Below are 25189 nucleotides of genomic sequence, written 5' to 3'. Positions count from 1 at the left end.
TTAAATCAAAATGTAAAAAAGAAAATGTCCTACATAGGTTTTTAAACAGACTTTTTATTATATTAGAAATGCATGAGCATTTCCCCAAATCAATGTAAAATCTACTAAAATAAACTTTCAATGATTTTTATTGTTTGATAAAATGCACAGAAACAAACATGCGTGTCTTCTTTGGTGCAGGAACAAATGTATTCATTTCTTTGCATGTAAAGTCAGACAACATTACATGAAGTGAAAGGTGATCGAATCAATAGATGCAGAAAAAAAAAGCCAAACGGCGGCAAAGCGGAGAAATCCCTGCTGTCTGGCTGCTAAAAACAAGCAGAGAAATCATTAGCGTTGTTGGCGCCGCGGGGTTAATGGTTCAATCAATGTCAAGCGCCGAAAATAAAGTTAGAAATCGGACAATCTGTCGGCTGGATGCCGCAGGTTCAGACCCAGGAGCTCCCAGAGCGCGTGGAGGCTGACCGCCGGCGCAACAGCGACACGCTGAGGTCACAGGCGGAACTGCACCCCCGGAGAAACAGAGAAGATAGATTGAAAATATTACATTAAAAATGGGATGGAAACATTTACTAAAGAAAAAGATTAAAAATGTGTATCTAAATAAATAGGCGAAAATTGTGCTAAAAAACAAAAGACTGCAGAGATTGCTGCTGATTTAAACTGTATATGCGCTGCAGCACCTCCCTATGGCAGAAGAGCAAAACTGCAGAAAAACAAGCTGGAGAAAAATTTTGCCAAAACACATTTTTGTCAGTATAACTTGAGGTTTTATCAGCAATTTGACTATTTAATTAAACTTTAATGACTGTTTTAAAATATGGCTTTTCAATACACATTCAATTATTGTACATATGAGGAAAACAATGAGAAAAACGGACAAATAACAGCCAAAATTTTTTTTTAATAAGCTAATTTTTGTTTATTAAAGTTTGTTTATTTCTTTCATTTACGTGGATCTAGATCAAACTTAAGCCAATATCTCTGATTATTTTCTTCATAAGATCAAAAGAATAAAGCTTCAAACTCCTTACAGCAAAAATAAATCATGTAAAATTGCAGTTTGTTCAAGCGTGGAGCGATGTTGCCCTCTAGAGGCTGCAGAAAACCAAACCTGCAGCAGCAGGTCAGCTGTGTTAGTCTGAACAGAGAGGTTCAGCTGTCGGATCCCAATATAGCCGGGTATTAATAGAGTGAGGTCTGTGATGGACCTCACCGCCCGTCCTGACGGCACTGAGCAAGACTTCTGTCAGAGGTAGGTGCTGAAAGAGAGGAAGAGGAAGGCTTTCTGTTGAATTTGATGAAGACTGAGGGAAGGGCTGCTGTTTTCTGTGTCCTTCATGCTCTTCAGATCAGCATGGAGGACTTTCAGCAGTTTGAGCAGGACTTCTACCAGACAGGGTATTACATTGACGACCAGGGCAGCACGGTGAAGTACTACAACCCCAGTGCGTACGATCAACACAAAGAGTCTGCACTGCAGAGGTGAGATATGGGTTTGAGAAAAACTCATGTTTTCGTTTATCTTGCTATTAATGTTTTCTTTGAATTTTTTTTTTTTTTGGATAATTTCAAAATAAAGCTTCAGTTTGAAATTGTCATGGAAGTAATGCCGAAGGCTGCAACCAGTTCAACCACAAACATCTTCTGTGTCTGAATTATTGATTTTTATCAAAACACATGAAAAGCGAGGCTTCCTGGAGCTGCTCTTCCTCACCTGTTCGCTCTTGTAAAAGGATCTGCAGCACAAATGGATCACGGAAACCCAACGTTTCTTGTAAAATGTGTTTGGTTCCTCCAGCGGATTCGACGATCCTGATCCAGATGTTCTGGGATCCTTCATGGAGCAGCAGTACAGCGGGCAGATCTACTCTCCACAGACGTCCAGCAGCTCCGGAATGAAAACCTCTGAAGAAGAAGAAGAACCTCCGCTGCTTGTTGGTGAAGAATCTTCTTCTATATCTCAGATAAATAAACCTTCCTCCAAAGTTTAACTAGGCGTTTGTTGGTTTTTTGAAGTTTGGATTCTTCCTTCAGGAGTTGCTCTCTCTGTTTGTTCTTTTCAGAGCTTGGAGTGGACTTTGATCACATGTGGCAGAAGACGCTCACGGTGTTGAACCCCTTCATGCCTGCAGACGGGAGCATCATGAACGAGACAGATCTGACGGGGCCCATCCTCTTCTGCGTCGCTCTGGGCTGCGCTCTAATGATGGTTAGGGGCCACAGCACAGATGGAATTCAAACAAAATCACACATACTTATTAACTTTTGTCAAGATTCACAAAATTGACTTGACCGATTCATTTTCCAAAAGTTTTCCTTATTATTTTTTATTTTAAATAATCTAGATGTTTCCAAACCTTTAAAAGAATAACTTCTTTGTTTAAAAATCATCTTCGGATCTGTTTTCAAAGCATTTTCAGCAGTTTTTTAATTATGAATACGCCATTTTTAGCCAAAATTCACTAAACTTGTGTCGTTTTCTTGGACATAATTTCTGCAGCTGGAGTTTATTAGAAATTCACCTCTTAGTTGTGGGCGGGACCGTTAGTGCAGAGCAACCCCGCCCCCTTCTCCATCCCAGGTGCAGGGAAGCTTGTGTCCCGCCTGGCATATTTACTACAGCATGTTTTCATCTGCTCCTGATTCACAATGATTTGAATGAAAAACAAAAAATACTTTTGTCCTTCATCATGAGGTAAAACACCAAAAACACGATGTAACGAAGATAATGTTTGAATCTGATCCGTCCAGGCGGGAAAAGTCCACTTTGGCTTCGTTTATGGCATCAGTGCCACCGGCTGCGTTGGGATGTTCGTCCTCCTGAGCCTCATGAGCTCCCTGGCCGTGTCCCACGGCTGTGTGGCCAGCGTCCTGGGCTACTGCCTCCTGCCCATCGTCGGTCTCTCTGTGTTCGCCGTCTTCCACTCTTTGCAGTAAGTCCAGCAAGCCGTCGAAGTTGCTGTAATAAAATGTGCATTCATGCGTGCGAGTTAGATTCCTTACATTGGAGGGCAATCTTTGTGAGGTCACTATAGGAAAAAACCAAACAGTTCCTTTGACCTTTGTTTCTCTGATGTCCCACGATGAACTTGATCAAATAAGAAAATGTCCTTCACTGTGAGAGTCTCAGCTTAGTTATCTGAGAAAAGAAAGGCGTTATCTCCACCTTCACCACAGCTCCTGGAGGTTCTCAGTCCAGTCAAAAGAGGAGGAACCTTCAGTCTCATTTGTGGGAGTTATAAACCAGTCCATAAGGCAGCAAAATACTTCAGAAATGTCTCATTTAGTAGTAAAAAAAAACCAATAACACTAGGTTTCTCTGATGTGTGATCTCGTTGACCTCATGGGATTTCTGTGGTTTTTGGTTCACAGAGGCATCCTTGGAATAGTTCTGGCCGTGCTGGCCGTCTGTTGGTGCAGCTTCTCTGCCTCAAAGATCTTCATCTCCACCCTGCAGATGCAGGACCAGCAGCTGTTGGTGTTTTACCCGTGCTCTCTGCTGTACGGACTCTTCACTCTGCTCACCGTCTTTTGAACCAGAACCCAGACGAACCTCAACGATTCCTGTCAGATGATCCTCAAAGAAGTTGTATTGCAAAAAATGGGTCTGAACTTATACTGTATTTAAAATATACAATTTTTATTTTTAATGTTACCATGTATTATGAATGTTTGGGAATTTTTTTCTACAGACCTTTGCTCTAAATGCTTCTTTTCGAAGTCCGTAACCTATTTGTGATGCGATGAGACATGAACAAAAAAATGCAGAGAAAGTAAACAAAAGTCCTCCGTTTTGCTGATGACATGTTTTTCTTTAAGCAAAAGAATAAGCTCCCTTTTTTATATTTAAGCTTCAGCCACAACTGCTCTTCTGGGTATATGGACTGCCTGCAGTGCACCAACTTGTTTACTGTTTCTTTTTTTAAAGTCCCACTCCAATCATCTTTTGATCTTTTTTCAAAGCATTCCCAGTGTTTTTTTTAAAAGATGAGTATGCAGTTTTTGCCAAAATCAAAAAACATGTTGTTTTCTTGGACATAGTTTCTGCACTGTGGCAGGAGTTCATAAGAAACTCACCCTTTCTTAGAAATACAATTTTATTCTTAATTTTCTTTTTATGTGTCCTCCATTAGGACAAAAATGTAACATGAGCATGTTAAAAAACACCCAGAACACATTTTTTTTAGCAGTGTGTCTTTAACCCTTGTGCTATCCTAGGCACTTTACCATTGGGAGTTGGGTCATCTAGACCCACTAGACCTAGAACCTTTTTTCTTCAATGATTTGTGATCTTCACTGGTGTCCATGGATTACATGAAATCTTTCCACTTTTGTCATGGTAGGGAGAACACGTCAATGTAAAAGCCCGTCCACACCGGGACGAATTTCGCGGGCGATATTTGCCGACGTTTAACGGCTCGTGACTAAACAAAGGGCACCAATGTGAGTGTGCTCACCGACGCGAAAAACGCCATGCGTAAAAGCGTCATTTTTAAAAAAATGCCTCGGGTTCGTTTTTTGGTTTGACGCGCCGCGTCAAAAACTATACGACCAATGAGAATGGCGCTTTTGCACACGTGTCTGGAGCTTCTGAAGTTACAGGAAAACACAACTTGGGGGCGCTCAAACACAAAACTGTCTTGCTGAGCACACATACGTCACGGCGAAGAAGATATATGCCAAGAAGCGTCTACACTGCCGCGAAGAAATAAGACGAGGAAGATGCACTCACTGACGGACATTCTAAAATATCCCCGAAAACGCTCATGATACATTTTCAGCTCTTGTACCAGTCGATAAAACTCCCCATGTTCTTCTCTTCTCGTAACTATGGGATGTACCCAAAATCGACGTCTTTTCCGGCGTCTTTTATCATTCAACAGAACAATAATTTCTTCATCGCTGGAACTGGAGCTGGAGCTACTGGTGCTTGAAATATTCATGTTTTCTTTGTTTGATTCTGACAAGTGCGTAAATACTCGCTCTCTTCTTCTGCGTGAAGAGCGAATTTAAGAAGCGTAAAGTTGCGCAGCGCCACCTCGTGTACATAGGGTATTTCCTTTTTTACATTAAGCGCCATCTAATGTCAGGGAATGAAATTGCATGTTCGCTCGGCTCATCGTCAGCGAAAATCGCCTGGGTGTGAACACAAAAAACGTGGCGAAAAACGCTGGTGAATATTCGTCCCGGTGTGTACGGGCCTTAAGGGTGGGGTCATCCAAGATAGCACAAGGGTTACAGACAGGATCTCTATCTCTCCCTTCTCTTGTTCTGTGAACCTCAGCCTCTCTGTCTCCATGCATCATAAAAAAACAAACCCTTTTGTTCTTTAGTCTGGCAGCAGAGGGAGGCAGAACATCACAGTTCTGGGTGCTAAAACTGTTCAGAACATCCACTTCCTCTCATCTGCACTCAGCTTTTTTAGAAATCCGGAAAATATGTTTGGCTCTCAGGTTTCAGTTTGTGTCTGACGTTTTCCTGTTGTGAAGAACTATGGCTGTCCATTGAGCCAACAAGAAGCATGTTAGCAACTGTGAAGAAGTCAGAGGAGTGAAAGTCTAAGATGAATGAGGGAGCGAACTGGCTCCGACAGCTGCTGACTCAGTGATGCTCTGCAGACAACTTTCCTTCACGGCATGAGGAGACTCAGGGGGGGAGATGTCCGCTCGGCTCGCTGTGATATTAACAATGGGTGGGTTGTGAGCAGGAGGGTCAGGTGGATCCGGTCCCTCAGGTGCACCTCCGGCTCGGTGAGGTTGACCTGCGAGGTAAAGAGGACCCCATCTCCGCCTGCTCTGTGTTTTTTCTCTGAAACTGACGACGTAAAGCTGAACTCCATCCCTGACCTGAAGGCTGAAGCTCTGCAGGGCTGATGGGTCAAAGCTGGACGTTTCAGTCATGAGACCTGGATTTCACCTGAAAACATTTGACCTGAGCTCAGTTATGAGACTTCCAACACATTTTCATCAATTATTTAAGGACATTGCAGGACAGAAGAGCCAAAATGATCCAAAGTGTAGGTGGACTAGGAGAAGAAGAGGGCACCTTCACTCTTTAAAGAGTCTTTTAAACCTGATTGTGTCTGGGAGAGCTGTGACTGGAAAGCAATATATAAAAGGAGGACTCTAAACTGCTGTTGTGTAAGAAAATCTATGACTGAACTTCCTCTCTAGCTTTTTTTTTTTTTTTTTAACTTGTCCTGTCCAACAGCTGGGCAGACAGATGAGAGCTGAGGGCCTCTTGTGTTGGACATATTTTACTTTAACAACAGGGGTTATTAATCTTCAGACAAACCAAAGGTATGTCTGAATAAACCCCTTTTGTAATTGAGGCCAAACTTTATTAATTTCAAACATGTTTGAAGATCTTTGGTGTTGGACCGGACGGAAAAGGAAAGAGGGGAAGAAGAGAGAGGGACGTTAGAGAGGGGGGGGGAAGGAGGGTGATAGTAGGAGAGGAAGGGGGATAAGACCATGAAGCAGCATAAAGCAACAAGTTTACTGGTTGTTAATCACCATGATAAGGCTCAAATGCAGTACAAAAAGGGCGGAGCCTGTCCACACACACACCCAAGTGTCTAACACACCTGCTAGCTGCAAAAATGTCCATCTGTCGACGTGTACACAAAAAATATAGTGCTCACACGCATACTTATGCCTTAAAACCAACTAGTGTGAAACATTTCACTCATTCAGTCACGCAAACCGCCAGTGCAAAGGTGAGCCAACACCCGTGCTCAGGTGAGTGCTCATGTTCTTCTAAAATGGATGGTGGAATGTGTAAAGAAGGAGGGAGAGCGCCCAGCCATCCCCACCCCAAGACCCCCACCGCAGCAGCAGCGGCAGCCGGAAACCCCCCAGAGCCACACGGAAACCGGCAGGGAACAACCGCCGCCCGGGCGACCAAGCCCGCCACCCAGGCCAGGGCCGGCAGGACCGCCACAAGGCCCCCAGAGCCAGAGAGCAGGGAGGCACGGAGGGAAAGAGAGGGCCGCCCCAGCCCAACCAGGAGAACAGCCCCCCCGCCGCGCCGGGAGAACCCAACGCAGGTCCCCACCGGAGAAGGACACCCACAGCCCCAGACGAGCACCCCACCACCACCCAGGAGTTCTGGGCATCCCCCCGCCCCAACCCCAGGTACGAGCCAGGACCCCCCAAGGGAGACCCGCCCCGCACTCCAGGCAGCCATCCGCCCGGCCCATGGTTGGTCCAGGGAGGAGCAAGGCAGGGGCCCGCCGCCCCCGCCCAGGAATGGGGGAACCCCGGGGAAAAAAAAAAGAGGGCCCACAAGGGGTGTTGTAAATATGGCCCGACCAGGCTCGGCCACAGTTGGAAATTTGGCGGGGCCCAGCGCTCAGGAGCAAGGACCAGAACCCACCCCCCAGGGACACCAACACCCCCGGCTCAGATGTAATGTGAACCCCCCCACCGCGCGGAGAGAGCACCGCCGGGCCCAGGAAGCCGGCACCACGGGGACACGGCCGCCGTTGCAAGGGGCCCGTACCCCCCACCAGGGAAGAGGCAGGGGACAGATGGTCCCAGGTCCCACCTTCCTTGCAAAATGTGTGTGCGTGTATGTGTGTTTAAGAGGGTGTGTGTGTGCATGTGTGTGTGTTTATGTAGGGATGTATATATTGAGGGGGGAGGGGTGTGTGTACTAAGGGGGGTGCAGTTAAAATTGGCGGGTAGGGCACTAAGGGGACATCTCCTGATTACTCACAGTGATGTCCCCTCACCCTCCCCACCAAGGGGCCCTAAATGTCTAAGGTGCGGTTAAAATTGGCGGGTAGGGTGCTAGGAGGACATCTGCTGCTTGCTGGCGGTGATGTCCAAGCACCCCCCCTACCAAGGGCCCTACATGTCTAAGGTGCAAATAAAACCGAAAGAGGGGGGGCCCACTCCATACGGCAACCATAGGAGGGGGGGGCCACTGCCTAGTAACCCCCCCCCCCCCCCCCCCCCCCAAGGCTCATCGCAGGCCAAGCCCCCCCCCCATCACCCTATTATGAGGTTATATGAGGAAGGGGGTAAATTGGGAAGAGGAGAGGTGAGGAAGAGGAGCTCCAGGAATCCTCTCTAGCTTCACTGGAGCATGAAACCTCACTGGTCTTCATCGGATGACAACTACTCGCACGCTAAAGCAGAAAGGAGTCTCTGGAATGTTTCAGATGTTTCTAATTTTTCTCGTGAAAATAATAAACTGATCTCTCAGAAATCTTTCAAGTTCCACTCCGATCTTCTTTTATTTATTTTCAAGGCATTCCCAGTGGCCTTTTAATGATAATTATCCCGTTTTTAGCCAAAAAAAAGAAAAAAGCCATGTCATTTTAGGACATAGTTTCTGCAGAGCAGCAGGGGGTCATTAGAAATTCACCTCTAAATTAGGGTTGGCACAGGTCAAGCTTGTCCCCTTATCATCCAGTTGAATCGGTTAGTTCAAAAGGGGCCCAAGTCCACATTTTTTTCAAAATAGAGATATTCTATGTTCTATGGTCTTCAAGGGTAAAGCTATCTGATTATGTGCAAAATAGTCCCAAGTCCATTGTAATGTATTGACTATGCTTGACATTTAAAATGCATGAAGTGCTAAATTCCTGGACTTGGGCCTCTCTTGCATGGGTTTTGCTTCATCCCATAGATGGCAGCACTAGTTATCCAATATGACAGCCCCCCTGTATAACTCAAGAAGAGCCTAAGTCCAGAGACTTTAGTTTGCTAGTCCTGTGAAGTGATAAAAGTGAGGAGCTTCTTATTAGAGCATTTGTAAGCTATGAACTGGTGCTAAATCTGGGTTAAAGTATGAATCTTTTGGTGTAGCCTCCCTTTAAGCTATGTACTTAAAATCATTTCCTGGAAAGCAAACCTCTTGGACTTGGGTCCCTTTTGAACAAACCGATTCAATTGTTTAAGTGCTCTCCCACTAGCTTACAGCCCCCTCTCAACCGGCGAGCAATATTGGAGCTATCCAGCCGTACAGTTTTGATCCAGATTCCAAGACGTACATGGATCTATTTGTCTGCAACTGGATTCATCAGAAGGGGGCGGAGCATAGAACTTGTGGTTTGGCGCAGTTGCTTCTGGGTCACACCTACAAGCTTTTATCAAATGTCACTTTTTGTCTGCTCTTTATTAACAAGGATTTCAATAAAGAAATAATCAAATGTAATTTTAAGCTTAATTGTTTTTTACCCATGAGCAGAAAATACCACAAGAACATGTTAAAAACTCAATTTTCATCAGAGTGGGTCTTTCAGAATTTTCCCATTTGTCTCAATTTTTTTCCTTTATTGGCTTCCAATGTCATGACGTCTAACTTAATTGTTGCCAACTTGCTTTTGCTGACTTTAGAACTGTTGCCTACGAGTTTCACACAACCTGTGTGTAAACTTTATATGCATTTGAGGTCAAGTTTTCTTTAGAATCTGTGAAACATCCATGAAATTATAATTCAGTGTAAAGAGTTGTTAGTTTTCTTCCATTTTCCTGTTTGGTTGGATGCAAAGTGAGTCTGGGCTGAGCAAACTCAGTCCAGTGAAATTCTTCCATTGAGCCAACACTCAGTTTTTTCCCAAAGCTTTTCATGTTTGAGACTAACTTTGTCTGGAGCTACAATGGCTTGGTGTCAGACACTTCAACATGACAGCATCACAAGAGCAACAAAAGAGTGACACAGTAGACAACCTGACAAGGAACAACTAAAGACCAGAGGCTGTGGATGATCTTTAACCTACACCTGGAGTGACTGACAACTCAAAACAGAACAAGATGATAACCAATAAAAAAAAACAAATCTTTAATCCTCAACCGAGAACACGCCTGAAAAACCAAACCAAAGCGCTCCATCCTCACACCACCAGGGTCTGCCAGCAGATAACAGTTTTCTTGGCTCATTCCTTTTAAAATGATCTGGGATACTGATCGGCTGCACGATTTGTGTTGCCATCCCAGATGCCTGTGAGAGCGGAGTGTTTACATGAAGCTTCCTTACGGTGCAGTGATGTTTCAGTGAGATTGGAGAGTAAAACTTTCTGTTTCTTTAACTCCATCTTCGAACTACCATTACTCTTCCACTGTTTACTGTTTACAATTAATGCAATGGATTCTGAAGCTATAAAAAAGTAGCTTTGTGCATGTCGTATATTGGCGCAAAGCCGCTTTTTTCTGCTCCGTTGGAATTATTTTAATTATGCAAACAGTTGAAGAATCACAGTTGTTGGAAGAGCGCATCATATTTGTGTCGCTGGCGACTGCTCTGGTATTATGAAGGTTGATAACAACTGTTGATGACATGTTTTTCTGTGGAGGAACCGTTGACTCTACTCTACGACCTTAACTGAGCCCCTACCCTCCCCTGTATAAGAAAGGACAGAGTAGGCTGTTCTTCCCGAGAAAGCTAAGGTCTTTTGACGTGTGTGCCGACATGTTGCTCCGCTTTTATCAGTCGGTCGTGGCAAGTGCTGTTTTCTATGGGGTCGTATGCTGGGGTGGCAGTATGACCACAAGGGATTTCGGTTGGACAAACTGATAAAGAAGTGTGCATCTGTGATCAGGAGGAGGGTGGACACAGGGGGAACTGTGCTGTAGAAGAGGATGAAGGCCTTAACGCAAAGAACTCTGGGCAATTCCAGACATCCTTTGCACAACACAATGTCTGCACAGAGGTGGACACGGAGTAATAGGCTCCTTTCACTGCGCTGCAGGACAGAGTGCTTTAAGATCTATCGATCCATCCGTCCGTCCGTCCATCCATCAATCCATCTCTGACTCTATCACAGTAGTACGTTTAAAAGTTGTCATCTGGACTTGGTTAATAAAGTTGTAAATGTTTCACCTTTCATCCAAAAGGATTTGTCAATTCTGAAATAGCTGGTAAAAGAGCTGGTTTATATGTGCTCAAGGGGGAGGAGCCAGACCTGAAACTGGATGGTATTGTTTACGCAGACTAAATGGTTTCAGGTCGTCAGGAGTCCTTTGTCCTCAGCTGGAGTTACGGAGACAGTGGCTACCCTGCATACGATTGACGTTATTTACGTACAACTTAAGTTAATTAGGCACAAACTGCATAATTCTTAACCCACCAAAAATGTTGTCAAGTTTAAAATCGCATTTACGTAACGACCTGTCGGCCGAAACCCTTGACGGACATTGCCGAATGACGAACGCAAGAAACACTTATAAATTAGGTATGTCATGCACATATCACTTCAATTTCATATGTGGGAAATGTGGATGTGTGACATGGCCTTAACGACAAAGGGTCTAAACAAACAAGCAAACCAACAAACAAACAAACAAATAAAAAGGAGAAAATCAATAAATTAATTACATATGGTGGTTAAAATGGCCGAGCCCTTTCCTTGTTGAGTGTAGCCATACTGGTTTAAAAGTTTTATGTCATTTGGAATAAAAGATGTTTTCAACCTGTTTGTTTTTTACGACAGTCTGAGGGCGACATTAAAAAACCTGGAGGATAGGAAGGGCTCATGTGTTAAAATGATGTTTTCTTTGCTTCCTCAACCACCTGCTTCTCCCTCTAGAAGGTCATATTCTTCGGTTGATGTCAGTGATCTTACAGCACATCCGGGATCCACTGAAGTCTGCCGCCTTATGTTCTGCTTTACGGTTTTTAAATCTGCCCCTTCCAGCCTTTAAAGTGGAACAGGAGTTGGAGTAAAGCCCCCTATTGGTTCTCATCCTGAGGGGGAAAAAAAGTGAAGTGTGGTTCTAAGCTGAGCCCTAACCTGGTTGGAACAGAACTGTTTAACTGGTAAATTCCTCTGAAGGCCTTGTAACACAGTCAAACACTGGATCCCACATCCTCAGCTGGACAAAAGGAAAGCACACGGTTGGCTGAAGGTATAGGGTAAACAATGGCCAGAGATTATGTTTACATGAGTGAGCACGCCCCCCCAACTCCAGAGAGGATAAATGTAGGGGAACACAAGTGCATGTTTGACAGAAAGCAGAGGGAAAGGAGAGGACAGTCCCACGGTGCGGCTCTGAGGAGCAGGCCCACTCTTTCTTCTCCTGACTGTTTGGATTGGTTAAAACAAACACGTCCCTCCGGCCAAGCAGTAGGCTCAAGACAAGCGCTCCCCAGGCCCCACAAAGTCCTTCTGCTACTTTACAATAAACTCTTCTACATGATTTATGGGCTCTCTTCTCGGAGACTCACCTTTCGTTCGCCGCTGCTCCACCGACGTGGATCTGCGACCCTTTATTAACCCGTGTTCCCTGCTCCAACACGACTATTCCCTGCAGCACTTTACAGCCTCCGTGTTGAAGGATATCATGTGGATCAACAATGTTTGGTTCACTTCCTGCATCTGCTGCATTCATGCTAAGAAGAGGTTTCCCTTCTGGATCTACTTTCAAAGCGTTGCCAGTAGTGGTTTTTATTATGATTATGCACTTTTTAGGTAAAATCCCCAAAACTCCAACGTGGTTTTCTAGGACATAGTTTCTGCAGAGCGGCTATCTTTAAAATGAATGCCAATTTTTTTTTAAGCTCTTCAGGGATCCATTTTTGAATTGTTGTTATTTTCCACAAAGTGTCTGGATTAATAAAAAAAAAAAAGTTTTGTTGACATAAAAACTTGCAGTTGTTGACAATTTTAAAGCACTTTTGGATATAGGTTATATAGAACTTAAACCAAAGAATCGATTTATTTAAGTCAAGTTTGGAATTGATTTATTTCAGGCAATCAAAACAAAAAAAACTTAAGAAGATAAAGAAAACAGAAATCTATTTGGATGATTTATCGAGACTCAAATGGAAAATTAAATATATATATATATATATATATATATATGCATCAAATGATTTTGATTTGAAATGGTTTATTTCAAGCAATCAAAAAAGAATAATACACAAAGAACGTTACAATGATCAGTTATACATTCATACAATGATGTATCAAACTTAAATTTAGTATAATTAGACATTAAAAACATGATTGCTTGAAAGGGAGTGGAATGAAGCAAACGTTTATAATCCCACCCCTGTTCTACCGTAACAGTTTTATTACAAGCTTTGTTATTCGGTTCCTAACTTTTATCAGACAGAAATAAGAATCCTGAATTATCAAAAAAGCACAAAACAAAGAATAATTACTTAAATTATTATGTAAAAAATAGACATAATTATTTTAGAAATCAACATGGCAAATGCAGATGAGTTATCTAAAATATGAAGATGCATGTACATCTTGGTAATTCCTGTCTGAACTTGCATTTATCTCCAAACTGAATGGCTGGATGGCTCAAATAGTGCTCGCCATTTTGTTGCACCAGTAATGTTAGGTAGGGGTGGTGAGGGGCTGTAAGGTAGCCCGACAGCATGCAAACAAATGAATGAGTGGTGGGCTTACTCCGCGCCACAATCCAGAGGTTAATTTCTAATGAACTACCGCTGCTCTGCAGAAACGATGTCCTAGAAAACGACACAGGCTTTCAAGATTTTAGCTAAATAAAATGCATAACCATAATAAAAAAAATACTACTGAGAATGCTTTGAAGATACACTCAACTAGATGATTCAGAGATGATTGGAGTGGGACTTTACGGGAAACCGGAAGCTCAAAAGGCCCATCTGTTAAAATGTTGTGTGGCATTGAACCGGTCCCTGGCCTGATAAAGACTGGGGGCTCAATTTGGATGGAAAGAAAGTATGTTTATGTGGAAATAAATATCATTTTAACACTACAGGAAACGACCAAAATCACATCATCTCATGTTTACATTTAAAGATTTAAAATGTACTGGTAGCTGCAGGAATACTGAGAGTTTTTTTTATTTCCAATACTATAGACTTTTCTCATCTTTCCCAGATGGACCCTGGTGTTTGTCTTCAGATGACTCTCCGTTCTCAGCGCTGTGGTGAAATATGGCGTCAGACTAAAATCTGTTTTCACATTACTCACTGATAACAACATCAACTTCGGGGAGTTAACGAGCTAATTTTAGAGTTGCTGTAATTGTTGCACAAGAAAAACAAAAGCAGGTACATCCATTTCAGCGAGATCCTGGGAGAAAGTTGAAAAGTTCATTTGGGTGGTCTGAGGCGGCGAGCACATTGGAACGAGCCGAGCCAAACCAAATACTCAGGTTGTTATCCTGAGAACGCTCGAAGCTCGGTGCTGCTCCAAGCGGGGTTGGGAAAGAAGATGAAAGACGCTGATAAAGAGCTGGCACCACCTTCCTCAAAGTGTCAGAACAAAGATCTGTTAGAGCGTCACACTGTTCCACCAAAATGTCAAACAACGTTACACTTGAGAACAATAAATAAACAGGCTTTATGATTTGGAGAACTGTTGGTTGTAAAAACTGTGCCTTTGATCACAGTGGCTCATGAAATGTTCCAGACAAAGAAAAAATGTGTTATGAGCAATAAGGCATCCTTTTTTTGTCATTTTTGTGCAATAAAGAGACTCATATTCCTCTTTTTTTTTTGCAGACATACCAGGAAGTTGCAAGAACATATGAACCAACTCGTGCCCTCCTATCATGGATGATTAACTATAGAAGTTCTCATCAGAGAGAAGTCACTGCTCTTCCAAAGGCAAAAAAAAGATTAAATAAAATTATACTAATGACTGTTACAGCAGAGAGGCATTTAAAGATCCGATGCCATAATCTTTGTCTGCATCGGCAAGACAAGTTTCTGTTACAAACTAACTTTGAGAAGATAGTTGCTGCAGTCTGCAGTAAATGGTTAATATCTCCACTATTTTTTTATGTGCTATCTTAGATGACCCCACCCTCACATTGACGTTTTAAAGGTGGAAAGATTTCATGTGATCCATGGACACCAGTGAAGATCACAAATCATTGAAGAAAAAAGGTTCAGAGCACTGTCTAGTGGGTCTAGATGACCCAACTCCCAACGTTAAAGTGCCTAGGATAGCACAAGGGCTACATGATCCGAATGGTCTCTAGGGCTGTGGATCATTGGGTCCCATCTTTAGATCTATTTTTAAAGCGTTCTCAGTGGCCGTTTAATGGTGATGATGCCATTTTTAGCAAAAAAAAAACAAACAAACAAAAACCTGCTGATTCTGGGACATAGTTTCTGCAGAGCAGCAGGAGTTCACTCCTGGACTAACCGTGGCCTGGGGGGTGGGGTGGGGGGTGGGCTGGAGCGTTGGGGGGGGGGGGGGGGTCTTCCCCGGGGGGCCCTGACTCGTGCCTGGGGCTGGGGGATGCCCGGGACGCCTGGGTGGTGGTGGGCTGCCTATCTGGGGCTTGGTGTGCCCCCCTGGGGCGGGGCACCTCGTTGGGCCCCCTGGGCGCGGTGGGAGGGCTGCTCTACGGGTCCGGCTGGGGCTTGCACCTTCTACCCCCTGTGCCCCCTTGTTTCTCTGGCGTTGGGGGCCAGAGAGCTAATTGTTAGTGTCTGTGTTTTCATCAGAACCAAAGGCAGGCCAGTCAAGTTCAAGATTCAAGATGTGGTTTATTGTCATTCCACACATTGTATTTGCAGAGAAATACACAGGTGAGACGAGATGTTGTTTCTCACTAGTGTGACAGTGCGAGGAAGCAAGCAATTCAATAATAACCTAAGAATAAAAACAGCAAATAAATAACAAATAAAATAAAATAAAATAAAATAAAATAAAATAAAATAGAGACCAGCGTTCAGTGTGATTAAAGGGACTACAAGTTGGCAGTTTTCACTCCTGTTTAGGCCGTAAACTCATGAGTGTTTTACTTCCCCTTTTACGGCTCTTCCTGATTTGAAATTAGTGGGCAGAGGACTAAAAAAGTATCAGGATTATTTTTCTGTGGCGCTTTGGTTAGTGACAGGTTCAGTCCTAAAAGAACAAATTCAGATGAAAAATGTTTTATAGACAAACAGCTCAGGAAAGTGTTTTGTGCATTCAGGTTTATGAGATAAATCTGCTGAACAGAAGCTCTGCAAACAGCAAGAAAAAAAACCAGCGAATGTGCTTTTAATTGAATCATTATGTGCTGCAGCTTAAAGCGTAAGTAGCCCGAGCGAGGCTCTTACATTTAGATTAACATTCCAGGGCCTATGAATATTACTGCGCCCATTTAGGACATCAGATTGTGTAATTGCACTAATTGTCGTCATTTGCAAAACAAATAGAGTGGCAGTGACGTGCAGTCAGGAGAGGCAGGTGAGGCAGTGCCTCACCTGTCATTATGGGAAGAAAAAAGAAAAATAAATTCAATTATTATTATATTTAAGTTCAGTAATTTGTGCTTTGCAGTCATTTTCCATTTAAATGTATCATTTTTGGGTGTTTTTTCTTTTCAAAATCGCTGAATTTCCGCATTTGCCGTTCAGATACTAAGAAGTGACGTGCGATGAGGCACCAGCCCGCTGAGCCTCACCTTGGATTGCGCAATACCTATGCAGTCAGTCGGTACTGCTGTCTCTCTGTATGTCGGTTCAATCACTTGTACTATATGAGCTGAGTTTACATAATTTAACAGACGTATATGATGTACAGTGTTTGTTTTTATAAATAACTGTGAGGGACGTGTTTCTTGTGCTGAACGCTAAACGCCGGCAAAAAAGCAACTGGGTGAGGCCAGAAGTTCCCGTGCCTCAAGTTAGGGGGCGCCGATGAGCCCTGAGATTATGACGCTAAAAATAATAGAAGAAGTGATAGCAAGCGGCAAGTCATTTTCTTCAGAAGGAGCGGCATATGGGCTTTATTTACAAGTAAAGGTAAGATGATAATAAGGTTTGTGCTTTTTTCTATGCTGCAGTTTGTATATGAAAAAACATGTTGAAATGATATTTTAAACAAAACACGTTAACTGTTGTCAATTTAATGGTGAATAAGTTACTCAGTATGGTTCATATGTTTGTAAATCTGATTGATGACGTCAGTGCCTCACCAGCCATTAACCTCACCGCACGTCACTGTAGAGTGGAGCTGCCTTTAGAAATGGCCCAGGAGCGTTTGATGGCTTTGATAAAGCGGCTGCCTTTGTGCTTCTGCATTGTTGCCCAGCTCTCCATAAATGATCCAGAAAATATCCTAATGAACGGTCCAGGTGGGAAAGTCATGAATCCTGGAGGTCCCGCTACCATTTCATACCAGCAGAAGTGTGCTGTTTACGGGTCACCTGGAGAGTAAACATTCCCGGCTAATTGCTGCTCTCGGGGCAGCCAGCATGGCTGACTGAGGCTAAACTAACCCCTGATATCTGAGCCGACCCTCCACACACCCGCACACACACACACACACACCCACACACACAGGCTGTGTGGTGTTAATGAAGCAGGTCCCTCAGCATTATTCTATTACCCGCACCTGATTTGAAATCCCCGAGCGTGACGAGGAGCACCCCCCCCGCCTCCGGGTCACCAGCAGAGGAGGCGCATTCATCATCAAGCAGATTCAGGAGGAGGGGTCGCATTTCAGTTTGTTTTTCTCCTCAAATCTTTTCTGGCTTTGCTGGTCACGTGACCGTCGAAGGTGGACGCCGCTCTGAAAAAAGGTTCTGGATGGTCCGGTTTCAGCGCCGCAGCTGCCGCAGGAGGACAGAAGGTCGACCAAACGGAGCACGCTCTCCTCCAGCAACTCCGAAATGATCACGCAGAAAGGTCTGGTCGTCATCTCACTGCAAGGCCTGCTTTCACAGAACTTCCTGTTTTTCTGGTTTCCATTACAAGCATAACGTTCATTTATAGGATGAGCCGAGGATGAAGAACCCCTCAACCTGAGCTAAGATGCTGCCCCCTTTCACTAAAAAACACATCACTATAGCAACGGAAAGAAAGGAATAAACTTTGTCTAAATCAAGAGAGATGCTCCCTAGAGAGTAACCAGCAAAAGCTGGACTAAAATGAGTAAAAGGGGCAAGAAAAACAATCCTTCTGCACAATCCTGCAAAAGTTTTTTTAATGCACGCAAATAAGATTTGATTGTTTCACTCCGTTGGTTTTAAACAAATGCTCACAAAAAGGAAAGCTCTGCTGTAAATGTATAAATTAAGTTTAGTTTATTGGGTACAGCTTTGGTTCAGATTTTAGAAAAAAGAAAATCAGAATAAAACAGCTGATTATCTCCATTTTCTTCATGAATAAAAAAATCCAAACCTAAAGTGTTTGATCATCAACTATATATATATATAAAAATGGTTTTAAATTCCTCCGAGGTGTTTGTCGCAAACGTCTTCAAAGCGTTTTACTGCGTCTTTTATTCTGAAAGGGTTGAAGCGGAAGCTGTTGTACGGGCCTTTTCTGATCTTTGGTTTTGTCAAAATAAAACGGCTACTGAAAGAATAATTTCTTGAGCTCAGGGGCGAACAGACTACGGGGGCCACAAGCGGCCCATTAAATTGTTTAATCTGGCCGCAAAACTAGAATAAATTGTAATTCATAATCATAATTATTGTTTAATTTTTTTCCCTGTGTCTCGGGCGTCTCCCACTACAGAAAGAAAATTCTTAACATGAAGAAAATTCACGTGGTGTTGGAAGATTTGTTGTTTTTCTCACGTTCGAGTCATTTTTCCGATCATTCCAACAGAAACATGAATGCAGCATTTCTCTACGTTTTTCCAGAGGGACGTCAATCCATAGCTGCAACTGGCACTAAAATGAGTTGAAAGTTTTGAAATGGAAACTCCCAAACGCTCTGTACATTAGTTTTTAATTTCAAAATGAAGCCTGTTTTTTGTCCAAATGCCATCTTATTTCTTTATCCCAAAAACACTCCACGTATCTGTTCCTGTTCCAGTCCTTCTGTCAAATTTTAGACCCCTTTGTGGCCCACGAGTCAAAAAGTTTGCCCACCCCTGCTATAGCGCCATGAATGGCAACCCTGGAACATGAATACAACAGCTTCAGCCGTCGTTGGACAGCATCAGATGTGGTCACGAATATTCCTGAGAGCGTCATTCCGGCATGCGTCCGACGGCAGCGGGAACTTCAAACAGCAGAAAAGACGATGATGATGATGATGATGAAGGCACACCAAGTTTCCACTCCCTGGAGCAGAAACCCTCCTCTTTCTCAGGTGGTTACTCCCACCATGACCTCACTGATGTCCCACAGCTTGCTGGCCACCCGCTGGTCCGTGGCTTTGTCCAGGAGGACTTGAGGCCGGCAATCTGCGAAGCACTTTCCCCGCACGCCTTCCACGTCCGGGCTGGAGGCCAGGTACACTGAGGTGCGCGCCCCCTCCTCGGGGGTCTTGAACAGGCCCCAGGAGAGCAGGTTGAACAGGGGCTTGGCCACCACGGAGACCTGCACGTGCCTTCCCAGGTTGGTCCTGACGATGCCGGGGGTCAACGCGTTCACCGTCACGCCGCTGCCCTCCAGGCGCCGGGCCAGCTCGCAGGTGAACAGCAGGTTGGCCAGTTTGCTGCGGCCGTAGGCGAAGGCTTTGTCGTAGGACTGCTCGCTGTTCAGGTCCTCGAAGTTGATGTCGCCGTGCTTGTAGAGTTTGGAGGAGACCACCACGACGCGGCTGGGCGCCGAACGCTTCAGGAGGTCCAGCAGGAGGTGGGTGAGGAGGAAGTGACCCAGGTGGTTGACCCCAAACTGCATCTCGAAGCCGTCCTCCGTCCGGGTGAGCGGACACTGGTACACGCCGGCGTTGTTGATGAGAACGTCCAGGCGAGGCTCGTCCTGCTCAGCAGAATTCTCCACTTTTATGTCAGTTTTGTTATTACACATTTTTAGAAATGTTAAAATATTTGTTCATTGATTTGATTTATTGGTTAACTGGAGGAGAATCACATTTTTCTGACGTTTTACTGAATAAAAGGCAAAAAATGAGAAAAATAATATCATATTCTGCATCTTAATTCAAATGATCAGCCCAGAATGTGAACTAAATCAACGATTCACCTCTATGATTCCTTGGCAGAAAGCGCGCACGGAGGTCAGCGAGGCCAGGTCCAGATACCGGACCACCACCAGCGAGCCGTCCGCGCCGGTCTGCAGCCGGATGTCCCGGGCCGCCTCCTCGGCTCGGGTCAGGTCCCGGCAGGCCATGATCACCCGGCCCCGCAGCCGCACGATCCCGGCCGCCGTGGCCTTCCCGATGCCGCTGTTCGCTCCGGTCACTATGACCGTCTTTCCGCTCATCATCTCTGCAGGATCCCCGCTCCTCCGGAGCCGCTATCCGGAGCTAATCGGTGCGGATGTTAGCTAGCGTCACGTGACAACAACAACAAACTATGACTCAACTTCCCAAAATGCATAGCGGAAGAAACATGAACTTTTTAATCGTTTTTTTAAACATTAATTTTAGAACCAATAAAATAATGATGATAATAATAATATTAATAACAACAACAACAACAATAATAATCTTAATAATAATAAGTATTTATTTAATTACCCGATTTCAGAAATGTAACATATGAAAATATGAGTTTTTCTGTCAAGTTAACTTTTAACTATACAGTGTTGTCAAAAATTTAAATAAAAACAAAATTGCTCATAATCCCACCAACTACTTCATTTAAGCCTGTATGGACCATTTTAAGCTGACCAAGACGGTTTTTGATGTTTAATGTAAAATAAAGAAGCCAAATATGTTATTTACATGGGTTGATTAGAGTAAATCAAGATTAATATTCATTTATATAGTAATAGTTACCAACCACAGAACAGAATACCAAAGTATATCATGTATTTTATTAATGGACATGAATTTTTCTAGCTTATTGTGCGTTTATTTTGTATTTTAGAATGCTTAAATATGGAGTGATTGTTCCCTTTAAACAAATCTATTGATTTTTGTAAATGAAACACAATTATAACATGAGGGAAAGCTGGAATTTAGCTCTTGTTGAAATGGTAATGAATAATAATTGAATGTGAGCCATTGAATGTCTTGAATAATCACTCCGATGTAAATGGTGTTCCAACATGCTCTTGTTGAATATTTCTGATAATGGAAGATATATATAAACAGAATTGAGATTAAAACTGGATTTCTGGGTTTGCTTTATTCAAATTGTTGTGAATCAGGTACAAAGAAAACGCTTTTGTGACGTAGAAAACACACTGCAGGGCCACAAGGTTCACTTCAGGATGATCCACTTGTAGAAGACTAGATCCATGCACGTCTTTGTTTTCCTCGTCTGAGCTGGAAACTGGATCAAAACCAACCGACTGGATAGATCCGATATTGTTCCATTTCTGTTGCACCATTAGGTCAGGGTGTGAGAGGCTGTAAGCTGGTGAAATCAGAGAGCTTTTAGCAATGGGGAGGGAAAAGCGGGATGGGGTTTCTCTACGCCAATGGTTCCCCCCCAACTCAGAGGTGAATTTGTAATGAACTCCTGCTGCTCTGCTGCTGAAACTATGTCCTATATTGACACAGGTTTTTGATTCTGGCTAAAACTGGCATAATCATAATTAGAAGATCGTTGGAAATGCTTTTCTATATATTGAAGTTGGAGTCTGTTACCAGCGTGCGTAACGTAAACTACATTAAATTTACAAAACTAACGCCTTTCTGTTTAATGTGAGACCCTGAACACATAAGATTTCTGCAAAAACTGTTTTTTGGTGTTATTTTTTAATTTAAATTTTCATCAAAACTGTTTTTTTAGAAGTATTTTTGCACCATTATTGCTTCTAATTTCTTCTACTTACAGCTGCAAGAACACGTGGAGGTTTTCAATGAATGAGCATTTTTCTGTAACTTAAGTGTCCGTGAATTCCTGACCATGAACATCGCTCTGTTTAACCCTAAAGGCTAAGTAAAGGCATGACATTTTTAGGGGCATGTGAAAACACCCCAACTTAAAACTCTCAGTAAAAATCAAATCATTTTAAAAGGTTGAAATAGCAGGAAAATCAATTAAGTGTCAAATGTGACTGAGGGTTCATGCTTAAGGAGCTCTGACACAAAATCGGATGGTTTTATTTTGGAAATCATCACACGGTTTCATCACGCGTGTTTATGGTAAAGATCCGTCTGACTGGTCAGGCAGCCTCTGCTCTTGTTGATCATTGTGTGAAATGAATTGGGCCTTGTTGAACAAAGAGGTGACTTGTGTTATGACTCGGCTCTGTATAAATGAAGTGGGTGGATGTTCTTTGAAGATGTGATGTTCCGGGACGCCCGTAAATGTCAACATGTTAGTCTAAAAATACACAGATGTCCATTAAACGATGGATTTAAAGTTCCTAAAACCACATTAGTACCTCACTGCGGCTCCACGTCCACCAAGTATGAAAGTCTCTCCATCAACATGCTACTGAAAAACCTCATCCTCTCTGCACTTGATTCTCAGATTTCCTAAATAAATCAGTAAAAACCTTTAGAGACCTCTGTGGTCCGTTGCCAAAAAAAACACTGAGTCAAACTTCTTCACTTCCACCGCTGGTACCGAGGCCGGGCTGTTGTGGTTGGTTTCACAGTCGGGGCTCTACCAGCAGCCATAATGCGGTAATAACATCTGTAACATCTGGAAAGCATTGGTGCTAAAGCCAGGCTTGTAACAGACAAATGAGCTTCGTTCCAGACCGCCGCTCCTCAGCAGCTGAGAGGGAAGCTTCTGCGCTCCGGAGACAGAAAGACTCAACCGCCGCACAGCTCATGAAGGCAACGCACGGACAGAAGAGCTCAGAGCAGTTTTGATCTATTCCAAAGTCATGCTGTGTTCATGAAGTCAAGCAGTCCAAGTAACTGGACTTCATGAGCTTTTCAGGAAAACTCTCCAAGCAGAGCTTGAATGCAGAACGGGTCAGCTGACAGGAAGCACCTGGAGGATTTTCAGCTGCAACGTCTTCAGGAAGCTCCTCCAAACTCTAAAATCAGGTCGTGTTTTCCAATTACATGGTTCAGAAACAAAAAAAAAGCAAAACAGTTCTTCTTAATCAAACACTGATTTTGAGTTTTTGATAAAAAATATATTTATTTATCAAAAAAATCCTCCATTGCTTATAAATAACATTTAAGACCCACTGTGATAAAACATGGGATTTTGGTGTCTTTAACCTGTTCTTGTGTCATTTGTCTGATGATGGTGGACATGTATAAAGAAAATGAAATTACATAAAAATAAAATTTTTGAGTATTTCATGATTCAAATCAGGGGCAGACAAAAAATGGTATTTATGAGATAGAAAATGCACTGGGTGGGCCATAAGCTCCTTGCTCCGCTCCTCGCCATTTTTGTTGCATTGTTGTATTGTTAGGTTGGGGGAGTAAGGGGCTTTTTTATAGGGGCAGTGGGAAGCACCAAGGGGCTAGACTTCTGCAGAAGGAGAATCGGTCTGTGACATCGCCAACTGTCACAGAGGAGTTCTGCCTTCTCAGTGTATCCAGTCTGGTTTTATTGGTGGCCGAGGTTGATAACATAAAAGTGGGTCATTCTATCAAGCAGTACAGGAACATCATAACTTGTATAGTCAGCACTTTTCAGGTCATTGTTTTCTTACTTTCTTACTATAGAACTGACACAATCGTATTATGGTGATAATAGCGTGTAGGCAAATGATAATTACATAGTTCCAGCACCAACAGTCAAAACTGAATTTCTTATGAACTCTTGCTGCTCTGCAGAAATTAAAACATCATAGGTTGCTTTTTTTTTTTTAGCAAAAAATTGCGTAATCAATCAAAAGACCACTGGGAATGCCTTGAAAATATAACAAATTATGATCAGAGTGGGTCTTAAAAAGTTCATGGTCAAAAATCATATTGGGTAATTTACTGTCATATTTTTAGTGGACAATCGCCGTTGATCTGCGTTAATTAAAACATCTGTTGAAGAAAGTAAAAGTAAAGGAATTTGAATTAGAAATCAGTTTAAAAATTTAAAACACCAATAATATTTCTTAAATGTATAAATGTACCTAAAACACAGCAGAAGTGATGTTGCATTTTAAACACAGTTTATTTTTTTTTAACAAGGTCACATTTTGTGATATTCGTCTGTTACAAAATGTGACCAGAATTTCAACTTTGGATGTAATATTTGTCGTCTCAGCAGATCTGGGATAGTTGTTACACAGCTTAAAATAACAACTTATTCAAATCAGCGCTTGTATCCCCCACTTTCTCCACCTCTATTCCTTTTATTCTCTTCCACGCCCCCCACCCCCACACATTCTTCCCCTCTCCCTCACACACTAAATGTAACAAATAAATAAAAAATAATAAAAAACAAAAAGTGGTACATAAATGTACACTCTGGTTTTCGCAAATATAACCTTTTTTTTGACTTTGTCTCACAAAGCCACGCCCACTTTTCCTCTTTTTGGGAAACCGTTTTTGTCTGAGCATTGTTTTTTTTTAACGACCAACATGTTGACATTTATTGTTGCATCTATGTTATATCTTTCACTACCTCCGAGTTAAGAATTAAAACGATTTCAGTGAATAAATAAAATCAATGTCAAATAAGATCCAGGTTCTTGTTTTTTCACTATTTTATCAGCCAAATCTACTTTTTTAAACTTTAGTACTATTTTTTGTAATAAATAATTTATTTAAAACGTCAGTTCTCAAGGTTCTTCATCACTTTCATTTTCATCGTAAAATGTTTGCCTCCACCCCTCGTTGTTTTTTTTTGAAGTGTGGGCTGCAGAGCTTTTTCTTGACCTCCTATTTGCTCCTGGTCATAAATATGACTGTGTGAAGCTATAAATAAAAGACCTGACAGATTTAAACTGTGAAAAGGGACCCAGAGTCTTATCGTTCTTGGCCACATCTACTTTTTTTTTCTTTTTTGCTGAAAACACACCAGTCTAGACCATTTCAGAGCCGCATTTATCCATTCCAGTTTTCAGCTTCTACTATTGTTTATGCAACTCAGGACTCTGACTTCATAAATCACACTATATTGACTCTCTAAGGTGATACTCTCTTATTTTATTTGAATACTTTTGGTTGCAAATAACCGTATTTTTATTAAAATTCTGTGAGGTCCTCTCAAGAACCGCTGCCTTTACAACCAAAACTGAAGTATCACCGACGTTGGGAGTTGATGCTCGAACTTTTTTGTGATTCGGAAATTAGACTGAAAGTAAGCCGCAAATTTTTCATTTTGCGTGATCAGCAAATCTGTGGTCAAGTCCCTTTATTGGACTCCGAAACGAGCCGACTGTAACCAGTGAACCTCAGTGATTTGACAGGGGTGAGAACGTCTTTGTTCCACGTCTGAACTCTTTCCTGTCTGCATCTTCACTCAGCTGTCTCCTCACGGTAACATATACACCAGTCCATATACGTT

General features: G+C 42.8%; 2 protein-coding genes and 1 long non-coding RNA gene across 3 annotated transcripts; 2 read left to right on the top strand and 1 right to left on the bottom strand.

Moving 5' to 3' along the window:
• The first annotated feature begins 1121 nt into the window (after nt 1–1121).
• On the top strand, nt 1122–3806 carry LOC101169003 (protein YIPF5). The gene is made up of 6 exons (XM_004082421.5): nt 1122–1258; nt 1355–1488; nt 1805–1944; nt 2070–2215; nt 2758–2939; nt 3379–3806. The coding sequence occupies exons 2-6, from the start codon at nt 1361–1363 to the stop codon at nt 3539–3541; spliced, it is 759 nt and encodes a 252-aa protein (XP_004082469.1). The 5' UTR covers nt 1122–1258; nt 1355–1360; the 3' UTR covers nt 3542–3806.
• Nucleotides 3807–16169: 12363 nt separating this feature from the next.
• LOC105356886 (uncharacterized) lies at nt 16170–20932 on the top strand. Its single transcript, XR_013653047.1, has 4 exons — nt 16170–16701; nt 17459–17586; nt 17674–19643; nt 19858–20932. It is a non-coding gene; the product is annotated as an uncharacterized LOC105356886 (long non-coding RNA).
• On the bottom strand, nt 17962–20081 carry LOC101169250 (retinol dehydrogenase 14). Its single transcript, XM_004082422.5, has 2 exons — nt 19839–20081; nt 17962–19616 (listed from the first exon to the last, which is right to left on the bottom strand). The coding sequence occupies exons 1-2, from the start codon at nt 20079–20081 to the stop codon at nt 18999–19001; spliced, it is 861 nt and encodes a 286-aa protein (XP_004082470.2). The 3' UTR covers nt 17962–18998.
• Nucleotides 20933–25189: the final 4257 nt, after the last annotated feature.

The sequence above is a fragment of the Oryzias latipes genome, chromosome 22 (genome assembly GCF_053564925.1).
Source record: "Oryzias latipes strain Hd-rR chromosome 22, Olatipes_Hd-rR_3.1".
NCBI lineage: Eukaryota > Metazoa > Chordata > Actinopteri > Beloniformes > Adrianichthyidae > Oryzias > Oryzias latipes.
Note: the sequence above shows the minus strand (reverse complement) of the source record. Positions and strands in the feature narration are given on the sequence as shown.